The 18,481-nt window shown below is 43.5% G+C and overlaps 1 protein-coding gene across 7 annotated transcripts in view; it reads right to left on the bottom strand.

Moving 5' to 3' along the window:
• MEAF6 (MYST/Esa1 associated factor 6) overlaps nucleotides 1-18,481 on the bottom strand; it is a 34,843-nt gene that overhangs the window by 7,282 nt on the left and 9,080 nt on the right. Inside the window, exons 5-9 of one of the 7 annotated variants that reach the window (XR_003118940.1) lie at nucleotides 14,513-14,705; nucleotides 10,285-10,314; nucleotides 10,122-10,179; nucleotides 9,465-9,498; nucleotides 6,796-7,732 (exon numbers count right to left, since the gene is read on the bottom strand). Coding sequence is in view for 5 of the 7 variants with exons in the window: in XM_025381347.1 (XP_025237132.1) it covers nucleotides 14,422-14,705 (284 nt within the window). In the remaining 2 variants the exon portion in view is untranslated. Of the gene's footprint in view, nucleotides 1-6,197; nucleotides 7,733-9,464; nucleotides 9,499-10,121; nucleotides 10,180-10,284; nucleotides 10,315-13,849; nucleotides 14,706-18,481 lie in introns of those variants that run through there. The other 6 variants (XM_025381355.1, XR_003118943.1, XM_025381366.1 and 3 more) reach the window with 6 other exon arrangements.

The raw sequence follows: 18,481 nt of genomic DNA on the forward strand, positions 1-18,481 counted from the left end.
AGGGGAGGGAGGGGCCCTGGATTCAAGCGCCCATCACTAGCGATGCAGCCCTGGGCAACCCACTTCTCTCTCAGAGCCTCAGCTTCCTGCCTCTTCAGAGGCAGCTTCCCTCAGAGAGGGGGACAGGAATGGAATGTGACTTGTGCGTGCTGGAAGAGATCAAACTCTGGGGAGCTGCCCCAGTGCTCTTTCCTCCTCTTGTTTTCCTGGTTCCAGGAGCCAGAAGCTGATGGGGAAACCAGTGAGTATGCAAATTCCGGCACTATTGGGAAATGATCCCGGGGAGCTCACAGAGGACAGTCTCCTGCCTGCCCTCCCCCACACCCCCGCAGGCCCCCCACCTTGCCCTTGGGCTCTCACCAGCGGGGGCCGAACCCTGAGTTTCACTGAGTTCTGTCTCGCACACATGGGTTAACCCCTCTTGGAGTGAAGCCAGGGTGACTATGGCCAATCTGTCCTCAGAAAACCTCCAGCCTCCCTAGCAGAAAGCAAACGAGCCCACAATGGGATGAAAGATCCCTGCTCTGGATGTCCCAGCCCAGTCCCCACCCCACTTCTGTAGAGTAGGGGAAAAACTCAGCAGTCCCTAAAGACCTGGGACCTAAACTAGGAGCAGAACTTTAGAGGTCTAGGGGAGCAGCTCTCCAATCCCCTTCTCCCCCGCAGTGCTGCTCATACCCCCCATCGTTGTAGTCTCCTGCAGGTGGGGGACAGGTGGTGTCTGGGAAGGGGCCAGTACTCCTCACTGCAGCTGCCACTTGCCTCCTCTTCCCCCAACAAAGTTCTCGGCCCTCCCTTCCCCATGCCTCCTGGAAAAGCCAGCATTTGTCTTCTGTACACAAAAGGGAAAGACCCCAGCCCTGAGGGAGGTGCTGGGCAGGACTCTCCCAAGACAAGAGTGAGTGAGCAGCAGAGAAAGTGGGACTTGGGGGGCATATATCTAGGAGCTGCAGGGAAGGAGGTGATGCAACCAGCCTGAGTCCTGGGCCCAGCTGGTCCCTAGAGACACTTCCCCAAAAGAAGGCAGCCCAAGGACCCTAGCACTTTTGTCCCAGGGTTTCTCAAGCCTCTGGCTTTTTTTTTCTTGGACCATAGCAGAGTGGGTGGAGTAGAGGGTGGCAAGGGCCTGTTCTGGGGACCTCCCAGTTCATGGGAAGGGTGTGGGAGATTTGGCTGAAAGAGGCAGGAAGTCGGGCCCTACAACTAAGGAAACCCAAGCCATCCCAGGCCATGGCATGTAAATCCTTCCGGCTAGTTCCTGAAGGGGAGGAGGCCCCAGGCTGTCATCCTGAGGTGTGGCCTCATTAAGCTCCTCTCAAGGCAGCTGCTGGTGATCTAAACTGCTCATCCATTTAAGAAATGTCAGCAAAACGAGGTGGGAGGAAAGGATCAGGCGCCCCACCCCACACTAAGTTGGGCACATTGCTGGGAAGTCAAGTCACTGGGAATGGTGTAAAGGCTCTAACTCTGGCTGCTCCCAGGCTGCTTGTGGAGCCGTGCCTGCCACCTGCTGGCGCTTCCTGATACTGCTGCCTATGGAACAGGGGCCTGCCTACCAGCTCTGGCCTGGAAATGAACGGCCTAGAGACAAAGATCTTCCAGCAGGATCTGAAAACAATAATTTAAGGAGACTAACATGGGAAGTAAAGTGCTAAGGCAAAAACAGGGAATTCTTAATGGCATTTGCACCTCCATCCTGGAAAGAAACACCAGAGGTCACTGTCATGCCTTCTACAAAGTGTAAAGTTCTAGAAAGTTCCAACTGTTCCAGGTAACAAATATCCCAAGAAAAACTCTCAGGAACTGAAGGAATAAAAAGGAAAGGAGAAAAAAATATAAACATTCTTTTTTTTTTCGAGACAGGGCCTTACTCCATCTTCCAGGCTAGAGTGCAGTGGCATAATCACAGCTCACTGCAGCCGCGACTTCCCAGGCTCAGGTGATTCCCCCACCTCAGCCTCCCGAGTAGCTGGCACTACAGGCATGTGCCACTATGCCTGGGTGATCTTTTGGTATTTTTGTAGAGATGGGGTTTCACCATGTTACCCAGGCTGGTCTTGAACTCCTGGGCTTAAAGCAAATCCGCCTGCCACAGCCTCCCAAGGTGCTGGGATTTTAGTCATGAGTCAACACACTCAGCTATTTTTTTATGTTTGTTGTTTTTTTCAAGGAATCTTCTTTTTCTGGAGACAAAGTCACTCTGTCATCCAGACTGGAGTGCAGTGGCATGATCACAGCTGATTGCTGCCTCGACTTCCAGGGCTTAAGCAATCCTCCCACACCACAGCACCTGGCTAATTTATTTCTTGTAGAAACAGGGTCTTACTTTGTGGCCCAGGCTAGTCTTGAACTCTTGGGCTCAACCAATCCTCTCACCATGGCCTCTCACCATCCTCCTGCCTTGGCCTCCCAAAGTGCTGGGATTACAGGCATGAGCCAGCTATGCCTGGCCTCACTGCTGAAAATTTATCCTACAGGTACTTACTTGCAAAATGATGCATCTAGGGCTATTCACTCTGACACTGTCTGAAACAGCAAAAGATGGGAAACAATATTAATGCAATCAACAGAGGACTGATTAAGTAAACTTTGGTATACACACGCAATGGAATATAAAGTAGCCAATAAAAATAATGAGGCAGTTGTACATGTGGAACGTTTTCTGTGCTAGATTGCTAGATGGAAAAAGCAAGGAGAGAACAGTATGCTACCATTTCTGTGAACAGACGCATGCATGTATGCATACTGCTCATACATGTACAAAGGTCTTCGGGAAGGACACAATGGAACTCTGGGGTTGCCTCTGGGAAGGGGAACTGACAGCTGAGGGACAGGAACACTTCCTTTACCCTGAATATACTTCAGTGCCATTTGAGCACGTGCTATTTGCATGTTGCTACAGTCTGAATGTTTATGTCCCCCCAAAATTCATAGGTTGAAATACTAACCCCCAAAGTGATGGAATTAAGAGAAGTAGCTTTGGGGTGCTTAAATCATGAGGACAGAATGCTCATAAATGGGATCAGTGTCCTTATACGGGCCTGAGGAGTCAGGTGCAGTGGCTCACTCCTGTAATCCTTGCATTTTGGGAGGCTGAGGCAAAAGGATAACTTGAGCCCAGGATTTTAAGACCAGACTGGGCAACAAAGTGAGACCCTGTCTCTAAAAAAATAAAAATAAATAAAAGAGCCCTGAGGCCAGGCCTGGTGGCTCACATCTAGAATCCCGGCACTTTGGGAGGCCAAGGCAAGGAGGGTCACTTGAGCCCAGGAGTTCAAAACCAGCCTGGGCAACATACCAAGACCCTGCCTACAAAACATTAAAAAAAAAAAAGCTAGCCAGGTGTGGTGACAGACTGTAATCCCAGCTAACTGGGAAGTGGAGGTGAGAGGGTCACTTGAGCCTGGGAAGTTGAGTCTGCAGTGAGCTGTGATTGCGCCCCTGGACCCTAGCCTGGGCAACAAAGTGAGACCACGTCTCAAAAATGTTTTCAAAAAGAGGCCTGAAGGAGCTTGTTCTCCTTCCACCATGTGAGGACACAGCTAGAAGGCACCGTCTGTGAACCAGAAAGCACACCTTCACCAGACACTGGCTATTGCTGGTGCCTTGATCTTGGACTTCCTAGTCTCCAGAACTGTAAGAAAGGTTTGTTGTTTATAAGCCATTTAGTTTGTGTTTTTGTTATAGCAGCTCAAACAGACTAAGACACATGTATTCAAATTAATAAGATACTTTAAAATCTTCCCATCCCCACACCTAGGATATAGAAATAAGTTATCAGGGTGGGGGTTAGGAGCTGAGGAGGGGGCTAGGGGTCTCCAAAGTTTATTTTCTGTACACAAACGGTAAAAACTCAAAGCATATACATCCCCAACATGTATACGCTGTTAAACTATGATAACTGCCACTTTTACAGATCAAAAACGATTATCAGCAGTTTCTTGTGGTTCAACCTTTTATTTATAAATTAATGACCTACATGTACTAATGAACTAATACTGATGTATATATATAATACATTCAAAGTGAAAAACTAAATAAGGCTGAGCCTGAAAGTGAATATAAACCAAAGGCCTAATCTTTTCTTCCCACCCCAACCCAACCATCCTGTGCACCCTCTTCCCCTTGGAGGCCACTGCCCTAAGTGAGAATCAGCATCGACTCCACCACAGCCGACTTCAGTGGTGACAACTTTTAATCAATAGAAGCAATTTTTCAAAGTGAAAACTGTTTCAAATCATGAAGCTTATCACTTAGACAATTCAGACATGATAACGCTCATTTAGACAGACACAGGTATGAAAATTCCAATCCCTTCTTTCCACTATCACTGTATCTGACACACACATCACCTCCCTAGGCACTATGACACTATCCTGGGAGAAGCAAATGTGTACAAAGAAGTACAATCCTGCTCTCTCCCCACACTTCACATAAACCAGTATAGTGCTCCTGTAGTCAGGGTTTCAGATGTCAATTTTCTGTTGTTTTTAGAGACAGTGTCTTGCTATGCTACTCAGGCTGAAGTTAAGTGGCCATTCACAGGCATGATCGTAGCGCACTGTAGCCTTGAACTCCTGGCTTCAAGCAATCCTGCAGCCTCTCAGCCTCCCAAGCAGCTGGGACTAAAGGTGCATATCACTACACCCAGCTTGATGTGAATTTTTTAAGCAATAATGCCTCATTAGGCTGGGTGCGGTGGCTCATGCCTGTAATCCCAGCACTTTGGGAGGCTGAGGCAGGTGGATTACGAGCTCAGGAGTTCAAGACCAGCCTGGCCAATATGGTGAAACCCCGTCTCTATTACAAATACAAAAATTAGCTGGGCATGGTAGCTCGTGCCTGTAGTCCCCACTACTCGAGAAGTTGAGGCGGAAGAATCGCTTGAACCCGGGAGGCGGAGGTTGCAGTGAGCCAAAATCGTGCCACTGCACTCTAGCCTGGATGACAGAGCGAGACTCCGTCTCAAAAAAATAAATAAATAAAATAATGCCTCATTAATTTGGAGTAAGGCTCGGGGGGGGGGGCACAGAAGACAGAATAAATGCAAAAACTAAGTCACAGAGTGTTTCAAGCTTAGGCTCTTTAACTTTCAAGCTTAGACTATTTATCATTCATTTTAACTACCTTATTTACTGCACAGGTCAAGATGTCAAGAATACTCTATATTGTCAGATGCCATGGGTCACGCCTGTAATCCCAGCACTTTGGGAGGCTGAGGTGGGTGGATCACCTGAGGTCAGGAGTTCAAGACCAGCCTGCCCATCATGGCAAAACCCCGTCTCTACTAAAACTACATGGGCATGGTGGCGCATGCCTGTAGTCCCAGCTACTGGGGAGGCTGAGGCAGGAGAATCACTTGATGCCTATAATCCCAGCACTTTGGGAGGCCAAGGCAGGAGGACTGCTTGAGGCCAGAAGTCTGAGACCAGCCTGGGCAACATAGCAAGAACCCATCGTTACAAAATAAAAATGTTTTAAATTAGCTGGGCATGGTGACATGCACCTTTAGTCCCAGGTACTAGGGAAGCTAAAGCAGGAAGATGGCTTGAGCCCAGAAGTTCGAGGCTGCAGTGAACTTTGATCAGGCCACTGCACTCCAGCCTGGGAAACAGAGCGAGATCCTGTCAATAAATAAATAAATGAATGAATAAAATACATAAATAATCTTTTTAAGAGCAGTACCATTCTATCTCTAACAATGTCAAACTATGAGAGTCAAAAATATTTTAAGGTCTGCTGTGTGCTTTCCTCAGAGGGAAGGAAACTGTAGGCATCGCACTGCAGCTTCATAAATACGTGAATAATCTTTTTAAGAGCAGTACTATTCTTTTTTTTTTTTGAGACAGAGTCTCGCTCTGTCGCCCAGGCTGCTGGAGTGCAGTGGTGCAACAGAGCAGTACTATTCCATCTCTAGCAATCTCAACCTGTAAGAGTCAAAAATATTTTAAGATCTGCTGTGTGCTTTCCTCAAAAGGAAGGAAACTGCAGGCATCCCACTCCTCCCTTCCAGTAAAGGAGACCAACAGACAAAAAATATAGAATGCTTCTAGGATTTTTTTTTTTAAGGACTAATCTAAATATAAGAAACTATTTCCTTAAAAATCCTGACATTGGAGTTCTGCTACCAAAGACACAGCCAAAGACATCTAAATAGCCAGAGTTTAAAAAAATAAAATAAAATAAAATAAAAACACACACACAAAAGTGTATTTGAAAACAAGACTGAAAGCTTTTGCACATCTGACAAGGTAGACTTGTTTTACAGTAGATGCCATCCATATTCGGTCCTACCAATATTATCACAAATGAAACATACTGTTTCTTACAAAGATATAGGCATAAGTCAAGGACTATGACTAACTAGAGTCAAAGGAAAGGTTAGATTCCAAATCTTATCCCTTAGACCAATTCATAACATAGGACTTAAATTAAACCATTCAGTCTTCTAATGTAGTGGTTCTCAACCCGGCTTCTCATCAGAATCCCAGGAACTCTTTTAAAGAAATTCCCAATAACTAGGCTATACCCTAAGTCTCTGGGGGTGGGATCCAGGCATGAGTATTTTAAAGCTTCTCAGGTGATTCCAATGTGCAGCCAGACCCTGTCTCAAATTCACCACAGCACTAGAGGCAGGTAACAATTACTAGCAAATTCCTCGGCCCATCAAGCCCTCCAAGAAAGGGAGACCTGCTGGGCAACACTGGCTCTCACTGATGCTATCCTTTCACTCCACTTAAGAATGACATAAGTTATCACTTTTGGTATAATTTTGAGACTTTCCATATGCCATGGTGATTTTTAGAGCAATATTTAATCAGGTGAATACCAGCAAAGACAGAAAATACAGAAAAAGAAATTTCCATAAGGCATGATATGAATAAATAAGTGAAAAAACAATCTTGGGTTTAAAAGTAAAGCATGAGAATTTGAAGCCTGTGAAATTTTATTTATACAAAAGAATAAAAATAGCTATTTAAAAAGAATTGATTTAAACTTATGTTTTTCCATTTTTCCTGCTCCTTGAACACGAATCTGCTACCAACTCAGAAAGATTTAAGATAGGTAATTACTAAATAAACACTCTTTACCTCTCCTTGCAAAAAAACAGAGCCAAGTTTCCCATTTCACTTATGATAAACCAGATTATTTTCAGTTATGAGTATCGGCAACTGCATGAAAAAGATGATCAGATATGTCAGCAGGAAGGTATGAGCTGTACAAGGCATTACAAAAAAATCCCAAAGAAAATAAGATAAAAACAGCGAGAAAAACAAGAACACATAAAACAATATAAGAAAATGCCAGATATTTACAGCCTCCATCTGAAATGTGACTTGTGTTCTACTTTCAGCATAAAACAAAACCAAAGAACATTTCTTGATGGGTATCACAGATGAAGCTGGTGCCAGCCAGTTTGGGGGGAGACATTCATTCTAAGAAGGGAGAAACGCACAGTTAGCAACTTGCTGGGATTATAACATTGTCTTGATCTTCCTGCAGTTCTGTTACTAAAAATGACATAAAGTAAGATCCAATGTCTTACAGAAATGACTTGTTTGTCACCACATTTAGAACAAACTACTCAAAGTCACAGGCACTGGGTCTGGGAGAGCAGAGGTGGATGGCCACGAACTCAGGTGAACGATGTTTGTCTTTGTGAGGTCAGAGAAGGGAAGAAGCAGGGCTCTACAGCCTGGAAGCTTCTGCACTAACGTGTCTTCTAATAGTCCTAAAGAGAGAAAAACAAAAGTCCCAACTTACTCTCAGCAGAACAGTTGTTTGACCCTAAAGGAAAAAAATATCTCATTAACAACTCTGCCAGGACATTGCTCCATAGCTAAAGATTCTATTTTAGGCTGGGTGTGGTGGCTCACACCTGTCATCTCAGCACTTTGGGAGGCCGAGGTGGGCGGATCACGAGGTCAGGAGTTCGAGACCAGCCTGGCCAGCGTCGTGAAACCCCGTCTCTACTAAAAACACAAAATATTGGCGGGACGTGGTGGTGGGCGCCTGTAATTCCTGCCTCAGGAGGCTGAGGCAGGAGAATCGCTTGAATCTGGAAGGTGGCAGTTGCAGTGAGCAAAGATCATGCCATTGCACTACAGACTGGGCAACGAGTGAAACTCTGTCTCCAAAAAAAAAAAGATTATATTTCAGGCCAGGTGTGGTGGCTCAGGCCTGTAATCCCAGCACGACTTAGGGAGTCCCAGGCAGGCAGATCACTTGAGGTCAGGAGCTCGAGACCAGCCTGGGTAACAAATTAAGACCATATCTCTACAAAAAATATAAAAATTAGCCAGGTGTGGTGGCTCATGCCTGTGGTCCCAGCTACCTGGGAGTCTGAGGTGGGAGGATGGCTTGAGCCTGGGAGGCAGAGGATGCAGTGAGCCAAGATCACACCATTGCACTCTGGCTTGGGTGACAGAGCCAGACCCTGTCTCTCTCTCTCTCTCTCTCTCACACACACACACACACACACACACACACTAAAAAAAAGATTGTATTCCAAATATAATGTACAATACTTCACATCTGAAAATGGTCTGCCTTCTGAGTCCATAAAGGGATTGAAACATCAATTCTGCTCTTATTAGAGCATCTGAACTCACTAGTCCAAAAAAAAAAAGAGCTAGTATTAACAATTTATCATTTAATTAAAGGGACATTTCATCATCAAAAATGTATGTGACCGGCCAGATGCGGTGGCTCACACCTGTAATCCCAGCACTTCAGGAGGCTGAGGTGGGCGGATCACGAGGTCAGGAGTTCAAGACCAGCATAGCCAACATGGAGAAACCTCATCTCTACTAAAATACAAAAATTAGCTGGGCATGGTGGCATACACCTGTAATCCCAGCTACTCAGGAGGCTGAAGCAGGAGAATCACTTGAACCTAGGAGGCAGAAATTACAGTGACTCAAGATTGCACTGCTCTCCAGCCTGAGCGACAGAGCGAGACTCTGTCTCAAAAAAAAAAAAAAAAAAAAGTATGTGACCTCTTTCTCTCCTTAAAATACAAAACCACGGGCCAGGCACGCTGGCTCACACCTGTAATCCCAACACTTTGGAAGGCTGGGGTAGGAGGATTGCTTAAGTCCAGGAGTTCCAGACTGGGCATCATGGCGAAACCCCGTATCTACAAAAAGTACAAAAATTAGCCAGGCGAGGTGGCATGGACCTGTACTCCCAGCTACTCAGGAAGCCAAGCACAGGAGGTCAAGGCCACAGTGAGCTTTGATCGTGATGATACTGCACTGTAGTCTAGGCGACAGAGCAAGAAACTGTCTCTCACAAAAAAAAAGTAACACCTAAAAGTTGAAGCACATCCAGATGGATACCCCAGACTTTAAATCAAGAGTTATGACTCCAGGTTGGGAACACTCAATCTCTGAAGACAAATACATTTTCCTAATCATCTACAAAATTGCCAGCCTCTCTGAAGTGGTCCGGCTGATACTTACAGCTCGTGGTTTTTTGTTTAACTTCAGATCAATCCTGTGACAGAAAAGATAAAAGATATTTCCATTTTAATTTACAGGAAATGGGTCCCACAATCAGCTACTGCATAGGGCATAAGCTATAACAAAGACTATTTGGTTAAGAAAAATCCACATTCTTCATTAGACTATGTCATATTTAGTTGTTTACCCAGATATTATCAAGCAAGTATTAAAAATTATGAGCACACATTTTTGCCCTAAGGCAAACTTAGATGACTCTAAAAAGAAATGTATACAGCAGCTACAAAAGCCATATAATGTTAAAACAATTCCAGAACTACATGTTAAAGAGATTGAATTAAGAGGGCATGCTCTATGTTAATGTGTTAGTTCTGTAACTATATCACTGAAAATTACTGAGACACATGGTGATTAACAACAGGAAAGAGACTAGGAGTTTGTATTTCTGGACATGAAACGCAAAATAAATTAAATGAATTTCAATTTTTAAATCTTTCCAAAGCAAAATATCAAGATCTTAAGCTATTATTCTCCTTATGAAGCAAAGCCAGAAAATCAATTTAAATATGAGTTAAAGGTTATCTATTTTAAAAGAAATTAAAATGCATAAAAGTGAAGTTTACTTAATTTTGCTTAAGTTATTAAATAAAATGTTACCTCCATCACGTTTTTCTGTTTTTAAAAAAAACTTCCCAGCCTAACCTAATATACATACCTACAATTAAACAGATAAACTATGGGTTAGAAAGGTCTCAAAAAGGCATACTGGTGTCTACACACTAAACAACACAGCACAAATACTAATTCAAATCAAACTTACTCAAAGTCATAATCAAACATGCCAGACGGGCTGAGGGGCAGCATTTGAAAGGAAGAAAGCAATAGAAATTAATATACTAATTGAAAAAATTAGTCGATTAGCCACCCTAGCAAGAATTGTAGAAACAAAATCAGCTTTAAGAATCTTAAGCAACAAAGTTTCAAACATCAAAGCACCAAAGATTTTGTGGTCAGGAGATTCCCTTCCTTCAGTGGATTTCATATCAGAAGACTAGACTATGAAAGAAAAAGTTATTTCATTAGAAAACTACAGACACCCGGAGCCCTTTTATTAGCTGCCAAATTCGGAGTTAGAACTTTTAAAATATTTAATTGTACTGAAAAATATAATTAGGGCATTAGAGAAACAGAGAAAGAAAGGTTTAGTTATATAACGAAAGGCACTTTGAAGACAGTACTAACAACTCAGCATAATATACTTTCACTAAAATAAAAAACTACAACACAGTCTAAACTTTGAAAAAGGAAAACATTTTACAACTTTTTACTCAAGTTATATGGTTTGTTTGTTTTTGTTATTGTTGTCATTGTTTTTTGAGATGGAGTCTTGCTCTGTCACCCAGGCTGGAGTGCAGTGACGCAATCTCGGCTCACTGCAAGCTCCGCCTCCCGGGTTCACGCCATTCTCCTGCCTCAGCCTCCCTCAAGTTCTATGTTCTAAACATGTTCAGGGAACACCACGCTCCTTTTCTACAGCGTTCATCCTACAAGCCCAAAGTTGAATGAATAAACTTGAGTGGTGGAACCTTGTTCCAGAAAATGAAGAACAGTATTGTTCTGCCACCTAAGTAGGTGATGGCAATTAACTATCTACATCAGGGCTACCATCGAGAAACACAAAAGTCTGCAGCACCCCCTTTTTTTTTAGACAGAGTTTTGCTCTTGTCACCCAGGCTGGAGTGCAAGCGCGCAATCTTGGCTCACTGTAACCTCCGCCTTCTGGGTTCAAGTGATTCTACTGCCTCAGCCTCCCTAGTAGCTGGGATTACAGGCGCCTGCCATCAAGTCCAGCTAATTGCTGTATTTTTAGTAGAGACAGGGTTTCGTCATGTTGGCCAAGCTGGTCTTGAACTCCTGACCTCAGGTGATCCATCTGCCTCGGACTCCCAAAGTGCTGGGATTACCGGCATGAGCCATTGCACCCGGCCTGCAGCACCCCTGTTAAAACAAGGGAAAGCTGCCATCCACAAGCACCTGAGTCTCAGGGATCTGGAGGGAGCAGTACAGAGGAGGAGACCACTTTGTGCCATCATCGCTAGCAGGCCATGGTATGGGCAGGCCTCCAAAGCAAACATTAACCTGGAGCATGACACCTGCTGCTTCGCTGGCTCCAACACCTTCCACACTAAAACAATATGCAAATGGCTACATTTAGGTCCTAAAACGATATGCAAATGGCTACATTCTCCTCCTAGACAATGTTTACAAGAGTAAAGCTGGAAGAAAGCTTAATGTCAATATCTCTCACAAAATAGTTTCACTTTACACTCCAGCCTGGGCAATACAGCAAGACCTTGTTTCAAGAAAAAAAAGAATTTCATATTCCTGAAGAGGGCAAATTGAAAAGTTATTTCCTTTTGCTTAAGTGCCATATTTATTTTCACTTTGCTTTGCTCACCACTAACTACTGTCTGGCACACAGTAAGTACTGAAACATCTGCTGAAATAATTTATTATTGACTCATCTCACTATATGGGGTATGGCACACTGGAGGAGAAACATGTACTATACTGGGTACAAACTTAACAATGTACATAGACACCATGCTCTGTCCCCACCCCAATCTGCCAGCCCTACTGAGATATCAGTCAGCCATGGTAAGGGACTTGGGGCAGACACAATTCCTGACTAAAGATGGCAGGAGTCCGAGAGCCTTAACTGACCACTCATGTGCCATTCAGGCACACTGAATTTTGCTTCCCTAGAAAGGAAGCAAATCAGCTTCACTGTCCTTTCTTGGGGCAGATGAGTGCCTATGGCCAAGGGAGATCAGCCAGATATTAAATCAGAGGGAAGACAAAAGGACAGCAATAAAAAGCAGGATTCTGCTTTCCAAACAGAAAACACTATTTGTGAAGCAGTAACTAATATCAAAGATCTTTACAACTACCACTATTTTTCTGGAAGGAGATATCTCCTAGGATAGGAAGAAGTATTACTCCTATGGAAATGTGCTAGAAACCTGCAAGAAGAAAGCAAAGTTCAGCACCTCTTTAACTCCTTTTTATCAGTCATCAGCTAATAATGTCATTAATGGAAATGAAGGAAGAACTACCTGAAATAAACAGCTATCTAGAGAGTCTATTAATCAGTAATGGAAAAAACTCCCAGAAACTTTCAAAGAGTTTCCTCCCTACTCTAGACACTATGAAATAAGAAAATAATCACTACTTTGAAATTACACTAGGCCAGGCACAGTGGCTCATCCTGTAATCCTAGCACTTTGGGAGGCCAAGGCAGGTGGATCACCCGAGGCCAGGAGTTCACGCCAACACAGTGAAATGTGTCTCTACTAAAAATACAAAAATTAGCTGGGCACAGTGGTGCACACCTGTATTCCCAACTACTCAGGAGGCTGAGGCAGGAGAATCGTTTGAACCCAGGAAGCGGAGGTTGCAGGGAGCTGAGATCACACCACTGCACTCTAGCCTGGGTGACAGAGCAAGACTCCATCTCAAAAAAAATAAAAATAACAATAAATGACACTGGAGTAAATTTAATAAAAGCAACACAGAGCATGACATTTAATTAACTTGACAATTAAAAAAAAATTTTAAGAATGTATTTCTCTCTTATTCGTGATAAGCTAGCACCAGTCTTATTACAGCTGGTCAAATAACCTATAGCCTTTCAAAAATATATAAAGAAATAGATATGCAATTTTTGCTATTTCTCACTACAGTTATGCAATTAGGATGGTGACTTCTGGTTTGCAGAAAAATGTTAAGCAGCAGTCCTCAGTCATTATTTGAAGGAAATACTATTTCTGCAGTCTAGAAAACACCATTACCATCAACAAGAAAAACTCCTAAAATAATTGAAGAACCAGCTGATGCAAACCAAGGAGGTTCAAATCAGGTACAGTTAATTCTATGTTATCCCCAGGCACTGCCATATCCATGAAACTAACAAGTTTAATACCTTGGGTGCATGAAGGAATACACTACAGATTTGTAAAGCAAATCCAGAAGCAAACTGGAGGACAGGGAATGCCACCCATTCCCTGCATTGCCCCCTTTCACCTGCTCAGCATGCAGTCTTCCAGGAGAAGTAGAACAAAGGTACAGTTTCTAGACTGAGGAATCTTGCCCTGGCTTTGAAACTTCTAGGAGGCATGGAAACAGGTAGGTATAGGGTCTCCATTACTCCCGGAAGGCTTGAGGCCAGCAAAACTCCTTACTCTAGAAACTGTACATTATACTCTTCAGGTCAAGCTGCATAATTTCCAATTATCTGAGTTAACAAACCCCAGCATTATCATACAAACCCCAGGCAGAGTGAATGCTGAAACCCTCTCTGGGTGATACCTGGCCTCTCTGTCCACTGACGTCATTCCTATCTCATTATGTACCGCAAAAAAAACACGGTGCACCAACGTTACACGTTACCTATGAAGACGCTCTCATATTTTACAGGCTTTATACTGTTCCTCCAGTATCTGAAGTCAGCATATTGCTGAGAAATACAGAAACAGAAAAATCACAAGCAATTAAAAAAAAAAAAAAAAACTTGTATTTAAAGAGAAAAAAAGGCATGTCAAATCAGTTCTCTCCATCCACAAAGAAACAAGAGTAGGCAAAGATCAGGATTACCAGCAGAAGACTTTAGCCCACTTTACAGCTTCCCAAAAAGTACTAGTGGCATTTTTCAAATACTATTACACAGATTCCATTTTTATTCCTTTTTCTCTTCTAAAATTATTCCATATTCACCATATGAAACAAGGTTTTTATGGAATAAAACTATTCTACACTAGAAACAGTGAGAAGGATGCCCGGGAGTCTTCCTTGAAAGTTACTCTAATGCCCACCAATTCCTCCCTTTGAGCAAATTAGCCCATTCACTTGGACCTAAGGACTTTCTTGCCATCAGCAACAGAAAGGGTCTGCAACAATCCTAAAGAGTTTTTATTCTAGGCCCAATTCCCTTCACAGCAATGGTCATAATGGTCATGGGAGCTGCAGGGGGTGGGATTCCTGCCACTGACCTGTGCCGGTTTTTATTCTTTCGCTTTTTATGGCTGCTGTGGTGACTCCCTGAGGAAGTAGAGGAAGCAGCCTTCTGAGGTTTCACTCCCTGCACAGATCCATCCAGATCCTCAGGGTCCTCCTGGCTGGGCTCGTTTTCCTGATTGTGGAAGTCTGGAGAAGTGTCACTTTCCGTCCCACTTCCTGGCTCCCCTGGAGGAAATAAAACACAAGTTTCCAAATGCATCATCAGTACTCCTCAGGCAATCCGTCCATCAACATGAACACTAATAGGAAAAAACCATTCTCCATCCTCTAATTGACAGAGAAGATACACACAAAGGATCAAAGTTACCACAGGTCCTGAAAAAGCATGTAATCTGAAACAATGTAACCAGAGACAACAGCTCTAAGGGCAGTTGGGAGACAGGAACATACAGCCAGGATAACCTCACTGCATAAAGGTTATTTAACCACAGAATACACTAATGGGATTACTAATTATACATAAAGCATCAGATAGGACTCCAGGGGAGTGAGGGATGATCTTGGAAAAAGTGCCTATAGCTGGCCCTGGTTTCTTCCCCAAACCATACGGGGATCCTGTCTATTTGAAAAAAAAAAAGGCCAAAGAGACAGAAGACAGCCCATTCCTGAATTACTCTAAGTTTTCCATTTTGTTTTTTGTTTGTTTAACCTTTAAGATCTGTTGAACTTGAACCTGATAAGTCTTTTTTTTTTTTTTTTTTTTTGAGATAGGGTCTCACTCTGTCACCTAGGCTGGAGTGCAGTGGCGGAATTTCCGTTCACAGCAGCCTTTACTTCCTGGGCTCAGGTGATCTTTATACCTCAGCCTCCCACGTAGCTGGGACTGCAGGTGCCCATAAGCATAAGCCCAGCTAATTTTTCTATTTTTTGCAGAGATGGGGTTTCACCATGTTGCCCAGGCTGGTCTTGCACTCCTGGGCTCAAGAGATCTGCCTTCCAAAGTGCTGACATTACAGGCATGAGCCACTACACCCAGCCCTGGTAAGTTTTATTTTATTTTATTGTATTTTGAGACAAGGTCTCACTCTGTCAGCCAGGCTAGAGTGCACTGGTATGAACTGGTGTGATCACAGCTCATGGCAGCCTCAAACTCCCGGGTTCAAATTATCCTCCCATCTCAGCCTCCCCAGTAGCTGGAACTACTGGCACATGCCACCACACTTGGATAATTTTATTGTTTTAAGATGGAGTCTCACTATGTTGCCCAGGCTGGTCTCGAACTCCTGGGCTCAAGCACTCCTCCTGCTTCAACCTCCCAAACTGCTGAGATTACAGGCATGAGCCACGTACTCTGCCAAGAATATTTTTAAAATGCAGTAATATTCAGCTGACACATGTTCTCAATTTTAAAACATCACTGTAGGTTATATTAAATAAATAAAAGCAAGCTCAATAACAACTTGTATAAATATATATATATTTATAGATCAGGCACAGTATCTCATGCCTGTAATCCCAGTGCTCTGGGAGGCTGAAGCAGGAGGATGGCTTGAGGCCAAGTGTTCAAGACCCGTTTAGACAACACAGCCAGACCCTCATCTCTATAAAAACAAAAATTAAAAATTAGCCAGACATGGCGGCACATATCTGTAGTCTCAGCTATTCAGGAGGCTGAGGTGCCCGTGAGTTTGAGCCTGCAGTGAGCTACGATCTTACCACTGCAATGCACTCTAGCCTGGGCAACAGAGCAAGACTCTGTCTCTTAAAAAAAAAAATAAAAACAAAAATGCTGCATGCAGTGGCTCATGCCCGTAATCCCAGCACTTTGGGAGGCCGAGGTGGGTGGATCACCTGAGGTCAGGAGTTCAAGACCAGCCTGGTCAGCATAGCAAAACCCCATCTCTACTAACACAAAAATTAACCAGGTGTGGTGGCAGGCACCTGTAGTCCCAGCTATTCAGGAGGCTGAGGCAGAGAGAATTGCTTGAACCCGGGAAGTAGAGATTGCATGAGCCGAGATTGTGCCACTGCAATGTTGCTCCGGGCGACAGAGCAAGACTCCATCTCAAAAAAAAAAAAAAAAAAAAAAAAAAAAAATATATATATATATAGTTATCAGTATGGTTTGGCTCTGCGTCCCCACCTAAATCTCATCTCAAATTGTAATCCCCACATGTTGAGGGAGAGACTTGGTGGGAGGTGACTGGATCATGAGTTGGTTTTCCCCATGCTATTCCTGTGATAGTGAGGGAGTTCTCACAAGAACTGATGGTTTTAAAAATGTTTAGAGGCTCCTCCCTCATGCGCGTTCTCTCTCCTACTGCCTTGTGAAGAAGGTGCTTGCTTCCCCTTCGCCTTCCACCATGATGGTAAGTTTCCTGAGGCCTCCCCAGCCATGTAGAACTGTGGGTCAATTAAACATCTTTCCTTTATAAATTACCCAGTCTCAGCTATTTCTTTAGAGCAGTGTGAAAACAGACTAATACAGTTATATTTGTATTTCATTTATATATATACTTGTTTTTCCTGAAAGGAATTTCTTTAAACTCTTAATAGGTGAGGATGAGTGAGGGAAGACTTTCACTTTACTCAACTGTTGAAGGATCCTAAATATATACATTACCTGGCCGAGCACGGTGGCTCATGTCTGTAATCCCAGCACTCTGGAAGACCGAGGCAGCTGGATCACCTGAGGTCAGGAGTTCAAGACCAGCCTGGCCAACATGGTGAAACCCCACCTCTACTAAAAATACAAAAAATTAGCCGGGCGTGGTGGTGGGCACCTATAATCCCAGCTACTCGGCAGGCTGAGACAGGAGAATCACTTGAACCCAGGAGGTGGAGGTTGCAGTGAGCCAAGATGGCGCCATTGCACTCCAGCATGTGCAGCAAAAGCAAGACTCCATCTCAAAAAACAAAAAACAAAAAAAATGTATATATATATACACACACACATACACACACACACACATATATATACACACACACATTATCAATTTCTAAAACTTGCCAAAAAAGGTCATGTGGTAGCAGAACCAAGGGACCAGTTTTCTTTTTTTTGAGACACAGTCTCGCTGTGTTGCACCCAGGCTGGAGTGCAGTGGCGCGATCTCAGCTCACTGCCATCTCCACCTTCCCAGTTCAAATGGTTCCCCTGCCTCAGCCTTCTGAGTAGCTGGGATTATAGGAACCCACCACCATGCCCAGCTCACTTTTGTCTTTTTAGCAAAGACGGGGTTTTGAAATGTTGGCCAGGCTGGTCTCAAACTCCTGACTTCAGGTGATCCGCCTGCCTCAGGCTCCCAAAGTTCTGGGATTATAGATGTGAGCCACCACATCTGGCCAGTTTTCTTCCTATGGTCTTTACATTATAATCTGCTAGGAAGAGATTTTAAATTGAGTAGCATATGGGTACAAGAAGTAAAGGAAACAGTTCCAGAAAAGCAGAAGAGAGAAATAGCCAAATCTCAGAAATCATGAAACCGTATTTTTGAACACATTTTAGGAAAACAACAGAAAAGGAAACTCTAGAGCAAGCTTGTCCCACCAAGGACCATGGGCCACATGCAGCCCAGGACAGCTTTGAATGTGGCCCAACACAAATTTGTAAACTTTCTTAAAACATTATGAGATTTTTTTGGTGATTTTTTGTTTTTAGCTCATCAGCTATAGTAAATGTTAGTATATTTTATGTGTGGCCCTAGACAATTCTTCCAATGTGGCCCAGAGAAACCAAAAGATTGGACATCCCTGCCTAGAGCTATGAAGCTATTATACAAAAAGCATACTGACCAATCCTCCCCTTCTGATGTTCAAGAAAACTGATTTCACACTAAAAAAACAACATGCTACACAAAGCTGCAGTAATCAACACTGTGTGGTACTGGCATAAACATATAAATCAAGGGACTAGAATTCCGAGTCCCAGGATGAACCCTTATATTTACAGTCAACTGATTTTCAACAAGGATGACAAGACGATTCAATGAAGAAAGAAAAGT

This window comes from Theropithecus gelada, chromosome 1 (genome assembly GCF_003255815.1).
Source record: "Theropithecus gelada isolate Dixy chromosome 1, Tgel_1.0, whole genome shotgun sequence".
NCBI classification, from domain to species: Eukaryota; Metazoa; Chordata; class Mammalia; order Primates; family Cercopithecidae; genus Theropithecus; species Theropithecus gelada.